Raw genomic sequence first — 8668 nt, 5'->3', positions numbered from 1 at the left:
TTTTGTGAAGTAATTTTGGGTAAAATTCCCATAAAATATAATTAGAATAAACGTACATTTAATTCGCTTTTAGATAGTTATATTTTTTTTCTGATATTTTATATTCCAAACAATTCTTTTTCCTCACGGAATTATTACGGTTTTTCTCATATTTTTGAAGGCCAAAACAAATTAACCACACAAGAAAGTCTTTATAATTCATGAAAACAATTTTTTTCGTCACAAAATTATTACTTTTTCTCATATTTTTCAAGGCCAAAAAAGTAATAACAAAAGGAAACCCGTTCAATTCATAGAATAGTGATATAAAACCAGTTCTAGATATTTTTTTTTACAGCTGTGGGGTCACTATAAAAAGTTAGTTTTGGTAAAATAATATTAAGATGCCAAAATAAGAAAAAAAATATCATAAAAAGTTTTGCGTAGAAGGTTTTAAATTTCGAAATCTAAAAGCATGGATACAAGAAAGGTATATGTATTGCCAAAACCAAGAATCGCAGATACAAACATTAGGTTATAGACAAAGAAATATTGTTTCGGAATAGAAGCAAAATACAGTGAACGATATATAAATTTATATCTTAAGACTAAATCCAGGGTTATAGATTAAAACCTATTATCTTAGGATAGACATGAAAAATAGTAAGACATGTATACACTATATTAATATCTAACCACAGAATTATAAATTCAGAAATATCAATTTATAATAGAAGTAAAGTATAGTGTGCCATGCGCAATAAAATTTATTTTCAAAGTCATGATGGTTTTAGAATGTTATATTATGCTGGTCAATTATAATATAGCTCATCCTGATTTTCACTAATAGTTTAGCCTGAAAAATAACAATTGCGCAAGATGTATAATATAAAGATATGCGTTTATTCGATGAAAGTGGCATCTTTACCACATAGATAATTTTTAAACTTAAAATAAGATATATCAAACTTTTAATGTTTATTTTTGAGTAATTACACAGATAAATTAAAAAAATATGCACTACGAGCACATAATGGATGATACAACAAATAAATAAAACGAAAATTTATATTCTGATTTTTCAGTAAAATAGAAGCACAAAAATTTTATATTAACGCAAATATTTAATAAATCAATAATTTTCAGATTATTGTACCGATTTTTTCTAAGTCTAGATGTTTTAAAGGGCATAATTTTTTTTTGGATTGGCTATACAAATATAGATAGAGTTTTTCAGCGTTACTTAATTGCTCAAAATGTTGAATCGATAATTTAACCTTTGTAATTTTAAAATTTGCGTGAAAGATATTTATTTTCTTGTGTGATACTTCATTGTGATTATTTTTTGATAATATTGAAAATGATAATTTTTGTGCAAGATTTATGTTTAAAAACCTTTAGATAACATTTTTATCTGAATTGAAGGATTATATGAATGATGCATGTAGGAGCATAGGTGCGAAAAAATATACATTTCGTAAAACATGATGTATATTAGCTCATTATTACGCAGAATTTACGGCTTTAGTTATTTATACTTGTTTTTAGGAATTTTGTTACCATATATTGCAGCAAAACCGAATATTCTACAAAATAAATGTTATTTACTTATTGAGCAGGGTTTATCAACAGCCTCATTTTGTGAAGCAACAATATTTTCTGTATATTAAACAAAACTTCGATGAAAAGATAATATCTTTGTTTGATTTTAAGCGGGTATATGTGATTGATATTTTCTTTGAAAAGACCATTTAGCTAGAAGAATAGGAACCAGTCAGAAGATAGAAAACATGAAAAATTTTCTTGTTACATTTTTATACGAACATGAAGAGTAGAATTTAGAAAAAAAAGTATGTTATAGAGATTTTGAAATTAAAATATAGATATTATGAAATTAAAAAAAAGTGCATGAAGATATTATTCTTTACAAAAAAAATATATGTAGAGAATCATTTACCAGAATAATAAATCAGAAGAATTTAGCAAACAAAATACAGGTATAACGGATTCGATCTTACAAAGGAAAGATACAATAGAATCGTTATTATTTAAACAAACTATGGGGGTATTTAGCTATCAAAATAAATGTGTAAGAGAACCATATAATAAAATAAAGTATAGGAAACCAAGAAATCAGAATAAATGGATAAGAGATGCAAGCAAATAAAATAAATGTAAAAAAATGTTATATAAAATTACAGAAGATTTTTCCGAACAAAACAAACATAGAGAAACATATCATGAAAATATATTATCTCATATTAGATAGTTCTTACATTATTAAAAGAAAAACTAACCACTCTTATTAAAATCGAGATTACCAGCATTGGTACCTTGAATAATGCAGAAAACAAGAAACCGGGAATATATGGTTCACTCTTGAAAGAACACGCATTAAAGTACACGTCTAATAATGAAAAATACCATAATCCGCATATATAGAACTTAGGAATGCCAACGAAGACCGAAGAATAAGCACAAATAAATAAACAGAGGCGACAAAATAGTTGAAATAATAAGTCTTGAAAGGCAAATATAATTGAGAAGGAATTTAATTGTTATGAGATGAAGGAGTATTAAACGTATGTGACTAAAAAGTAAACTAAAGTTTTGCTAGTTGAAAAAGAATAAAACCAATAAAGAGTTTATATAACAAAATTAAGCATAACAGCATATAAGGTTATTAAATAATATAGTAAAGAGTTTATATAAGAAGGTTAAGCACAACAGCGTATAAGATTATTCAACCCCTAAAGAGCCTACATGGGGTTATTAAATAATATAGTAAAGAGTTTATATAAGAAGGTTAAGCACAACAGCGTATAAGATTATTCAAACCCATAAAGAGCCTACACAAGGTTATTAAATAATATAGTAAAGAGTTTATATAAGAAGGTTAAGCACAACAGCGTATAAGATTATTCAAACCCATAAAGAGCCTACACAAGGTTATTAAATAATATAGTAAAGAGTTTATATAAGAAGGTTAAGCACAACAGCGTATAAGATTATTCAACCCCTAAAGAGCCTACATAAGGTTATTAAATATAATAAAGAGTTTATATAAGAAGGTTAAGCACAACAGCGTATAAGATTATTCAACCCGTAAAAAGTATACGTAATAAAAAGTATACGTAATAAAACTATACGAATAAGACGTGTGTATATATATCAAATAAAACAATTATCTGATATATATATTGCACTAATTTGATATATATAACACTACGATATTTAGTAACTAAATGTAAAATAAATAACTGATGAATTTTTCGATAATAAAAGTTTAAAGAAAACGTTTCAGGCTAACGATTTTATTTTAGTTAGTAGCATTTCCTGTGAACGATACTAGGACCTTCTTCCTCGAATTCGCTTTTAGTGATCCACATATTTTGGAAAGAGCTGAGACTTGCAAGAATACTTCCACCAATCCATACGGAGTATTTTCTTTCGGGTGGGCTTACAACCTTTACTTTCATAGAAGGAGCAGCCAAGTTTTTGAGTTCAAGATTAATCCTATCGCTCATACCAGGGTACATTGTTGTTCCTCCACTCAAAACCACGTTTCCATATAAGTCCTTTCGAATATCGACATCACACTTTTGAATTGTATCGTAGCAAGTTTCGTGAATTCCTAACCATTCTCTTCCCATCATCTTTGGATTAAAAAGGACTTCTGGTGCTCTGAATCTTTCAGTTCCGATTGTGAGAATCTGACCGTCTGGCAATTCGTATGTTTTTTCACATTCTCCGCTTTGTGCTTTCTTGATTTCATCGGCATATACGAGAGCTATGTAACACAGAGTTTCTTTGATGTCTCGAACTATTTCTCTTTCAGCTGATGTGTTGAATGAGTATCCTCTTTCAGTGAATATTCTGATGAGAACGTCGGTAATGTCTCTTCCAGCGAGGTCTTCTCTGTTAACTGCGTGAGGTATTGAATATCCTTCATATATTGGTACGGAGTGGGAAACACCATCACCAGAGTCAAGAACGAGTCCGGTTGTTCTTCCACTTGCGTAAAGGGAGAGAACGGCTTGGATTGCAACGTAGAGTGAAGGAACATTAAATGTCTCGAACATGATTCTTGTCATTTCTTCTCGGTTCTTTTTTGGGTTCAATGGAGGTTCGGTCAAGAGAACTGAATGTTCTTCTGGTGCTACTCTTAACTCATTGTAAAATGTATGGTGCCATATTCTTTCCATATCTTCCCAATTGCATATCATTCCGTGGGCTATTGGATATACGAGACTCAGTATACCTCTTTTGGCTTGAGCTTCGTCTCCAACGTAACAATCCTTTTGTCCCATTCCTACCATTACACCTTGATGCTTTGGTCTTCCTATTATGTTTGGAAATACTGCTCGTGGTGCATCATCACCAGCAAATCCTCCTTTGCACATTCCCGATCCATTGTCAATAACTAATCCTTGAACTTCTTCTGCCATATGAAGGGGTTCTTTTTTCTTGCTATAAATACAGAAAAAAATTAAATTGGGTCGGAAAAAGGAAATCAGACCGTATATTAGTGATAACATATAACTATCAGAAGATAACAAATATATAAATCATAAAAATACTTATAAACAAAACAAAAAAAAACAAATATATTTAAACGTATGTTTTTATAAAACCAGTTAACGAGTTATATATAATCTAATCAACAGTAGTTAATGATTTTTATTTTGAAATTAAATACAGTTTCGTACCAATTAGAAGAAAAGCCGACTTTTTTGAACGAATATTTGACTGTAATAGAAAAATCGACGGTATTAGAAGAATATTTTAACAATATTAGATTAATATTTGACTGTAATAGAAGAATCATTGCTGTAATAGGAGAATCGAATGTAATAGAAAAACGCATTTATTAGAAAAATTGAATACATTAGAAGAATATTTTAACTGTAATAGAAGAATCATTGGCTGTAATAGAAGAAAAGCCGACTGTTTTGAACGAATATTTGACTTTAATAGAAAAATCGACAGTATTAGAAAAATCGACAGTATTAGAAGAATTGAATCTATTAGAAGAATATTTTAAAAGTATTAGAAGAATCATTGGCTGTAATAGAAAATTAAATTTATTAGTAGAATATTTTAGTAGCATTAGAAGAATCGAATGTAATAGAAAAATCGACAATATTCGAAGAATTGAATCTATTAGAAGAATATTTTAACAGTATTAGAGGAATATTTTAACAGTATTAGAAGAATATTTTAACAGTATTAGAAGAATAATTGACTGTAATAGAAGAATAATTGGCAGTATTAGAAGAATTGAATATATTAGAATAATATTTTTACTGTATTAGAAGAATCGAATGTAATAGAAAATTGAATGTATCAGTAGAATATTTTTGCAGTATTAGGAGAATCATTGACTTTAATAGAAAAATCGAATGTATTAGAAGAATTGTGAATATTAATAGAATCTTATAACTATATTAGAAGAATCATTGATTGTAATAGAAAAATTGATTTTATTAGAATAATTGAATGTGTTAGAATCTAATTGACCGTAAATAGTGATTAGTTATAAGATTTGGTGGTAGGCAGATTTATGTTTCACTAGAGATAACAAAATCATCAATATGCTAAGCAATATAGTAAAAACACACTTTTACTTACTAAATAATATAAACGTAAATATTGACTTTAATGTAGTATGAAAAGAAACAAAAAATCTTTATACATAACTATTTTAAATATTCGAAAGATATAATTTAGCATCAATGAAACCAAGCATCCCAATTCAATCTCAAAATAACCATAATTTCCTATTTGTGGTTATGTTAAAAAAACTCTAATATTTTTTTTTGCAAAAATTATCAATATGCTGTTTCAAAGAAATAGATAAATTAATTTGATCTAATAAAAATTTACAAAAATGATATATTGTTTATATCACTATGCGGAAAATTAAAGTATAATAATGTTAATGAATGGCATTAAAACTCTATTCTGCCATTACAAAATACTTTAGTTGAACACAGACTCTTAAATAATGCAAATTTATGTATAGATTTTTCAGAATTATAATGATTACTGATTATATGTAAAAATCAATTTTGGAAATTTAAAATCATACTTTAAAAGATTTGGTATTATATTTTACAATAATGGAAGATTTATGTCAAGCAATATTTGAATCTCAGATTTAATACAATGGTAAAGTTGCATTACAAATGATTTAAATAATACTTGAATTCTCAGATTTAATAAATTTAAAATATACATTCTAGATGAATTAAGCAATATTTGAATCTCAGATTTAATATAATTATAAAGTTGCATTACAAATGATTCAAACAATACTTAACTTCTCAGATTTAATTAGATTTAAAACATGTATATAAATTGATTAAAATCCATATTTGTCATTATTAAAAAATAAAATCTTTCATCGCAATTCTTATAATTATATTTAGTAACCACATACATACATTACACTCAAGTCTTTATAAATATATACATTTATTTGCAATCATTATAGTTAAAAACCAATAAAATTCTTGAACCATGTTAAACGAAATTCTCTAATTTTAAAATTGACGACAGTATTCTGCATCAATTAAATGTTAAAAGGCAATCTACACTTAATTGTATATAAAATCACAGGTGACTTAAATTAAGAAATTAAAATCGTTTTTAATATGACTTAAATAAATACATCCATTACAAACAGTTCTCTTATACACAAAATACTAATGTAATAATAGTGTATTGATAACCTAAATATTTGTATTCTTCTAGCAATAATTTTCATTTTTTAGATAGAAATCATTCTTTTGATCAAATTATGAAAAAATAAAATGTTCTTTGATTCTTTGAATTGATTAATTTCAATAGAAAAAAATGTATCAATTAAAAAAAAACTATTGGTCTAGTTATTTTAAACAAAAAAATGCTTTTAATCTTTACATTCATCAAGAAAAATACATATATGTTGAAGTAAATGTATGTTATTTGTACACCAGTTATTTAACAAACATCGAATCAAAGTAATGCTTATTAGCTTGTCACTGACTAAACAAAAAGATAGATCCAAGTAAAATAAGAATATCACTTTAATTTACGTATTGCACATGCTCAGTAAACACAAAAAATATATTTTAAAACACCAAAAAGATTTTAATATCGAAATGAATTAAAAAATTATAATTATACTAAAATGTTTCGCTTTAAAATTTAAGCATCAATTAACACCATTTTATTTTCATATTACATATTAAAAACTAATTGAACCACTTAATAAGTTTGAATCTAAAAGAAGAGAAATTGATAAAAAAAAATATAAAAAAGAATTGAAATTCACTGTTTTTTTGGAAATATTACGATTACATCTCTATCAAAAAAAGTTGGTTATCTAGACTAAAAATAAAACATTCTAATCAGAAGTAGAAGTTTATATATTTCAAAATAACATATAAACATTTAAAATTTGAAAGATAATTTGAAAATACAAATTTATATTGGTCTGTTGTGCATAAATAGTTTCGTTAACATACCATATAGGGATAGATAAGAAACAAATATAAATACATTCTTATCGTAATTATTTTTAAAATCTTACATATAGCTGGCTAGATGAATAAAATTGGTCCATATATATAACTTTACCAGTATTTAACATATTTCAAACATTATACGCCATCTATCTATTGCACAAGCAGAAATTTTTTTTGCCGTATTTATCGTTTTTTCTTGTGTAACGTTTTTACTATTATCTTTAATTGCATGAGAATTATGATTAAACAATATTTATTTCACCTGTAAATTGTACTTTACCACATAACAAAACATTATTATTTATTTATGATGAATCGTACATTTAAAACGTTCAATTTCCTTGATAATGCGGCGTTTTTATAAATTATGAAACATCTATTATGATACGCATATTGTGCATGTTTATATATTATCAACAAATCGTTTTTTTATATAAATAATACACCATTTATTATCACACGTAGATTGTGCATGTGTTTATATTATCTACAAATCCTTTCTTTATATGTATTATACACCATTTATCATCACACGTAGATGGTGTAAGATTTATAAAAATTTCAAATCATTTTTTTATATAAATAATACAACCTTTATTATCACACGTAGACTGTGCATGTTTATATCATCTGCGGATAGTTTTTTATTATTTATTATGACACATAGATTGTGCATGATTATACCATCTGCGGACGGTTTTTTATTATGTATTATACACCATTTATTATGACACGTAGATTGTGCATGCTTTTATATTATCTACAAATCCTTTCTTTATATAAATTATACAACATTTATCATCACACGTAGATGGTGTAAGATTTATAAAAATTTCAAATCGTTTATTTTGTTACTGGAAGTAATTTCTTATATATGTTTGCATTGTATGCAGCTTGGTCACAATGCAGTATACATCATTCATCATAATAAATTTCTTAAGCAATGTGAAGTAAACATATTGCTATACTGTTTTAAAGTGCCACTTATCTTGAATTATGATTGCGATATTATCCTTCATGAAGATTTATTCTGATTATTGATTGACTGATAGTTTTAAAACAATAAAGAATATTTATTCATTTTATAAATCGAATGCGGTTTCATTATAAAATCATCGCAAGTGCTGCTTTTTGTCCCTATTATATATTTGGATTTATATAGATGTACACATAGACTA

At 26.3% G+C, this 8668-nt stretch overlaps 1 protein-coding gene across 1 annotated transcript; it reads right to left on the bottom strand.

Annotated features, from left to right (window-relative positions):
- Positions 1-3302: 3302 nt before the first annotated feature.
- LOC147066626 (uncharacterized) lies at positions 3303-4427 on the bottom strand. The gene has a single exon (XM_085955108.1). The coding sequence runs from the start codon at positions 4425-4427 to the stop codon at positions 3303-3305; it is 1125 nt and encodes a 374-aa protein (XP_085811234.1).
- Positions 4428-8668: the final 4241 nt, after the last annotated feature.

This window comes from Rhyacophila brunnea, unplaced genomic scaffold (genome assembly GCF_057557595.1).
Source record: "Rhyacophila brunnea isolate RB1 unplaced genomic scaffold, BYU_Rbru_1.0 scaffold_44, whole genome shotgun sequence".
NCBI classification, from domain to species: domain Eukaryota; kingdom Metazoa; phylum Arthropoda; class Insecta; order Trichoptera; family Rhyacophilidae; genus Rhyacophila; species Rhyacophila brunnea.
Note: the sequence above shows the minus strand (reverse complement) of the source record. Positions and strands in the feature narration are given on the sequence as shown.

What these genes read in the sequence shown, in the direction of transcription:
- LOC147066626 (XM_085955108.1), bottom strand. Translation starts at nt 4,427, where the DNA reads ATGGCAGAAGAAGTTCAAGGATTAGTTATTGACAATGGATCGGGAATG.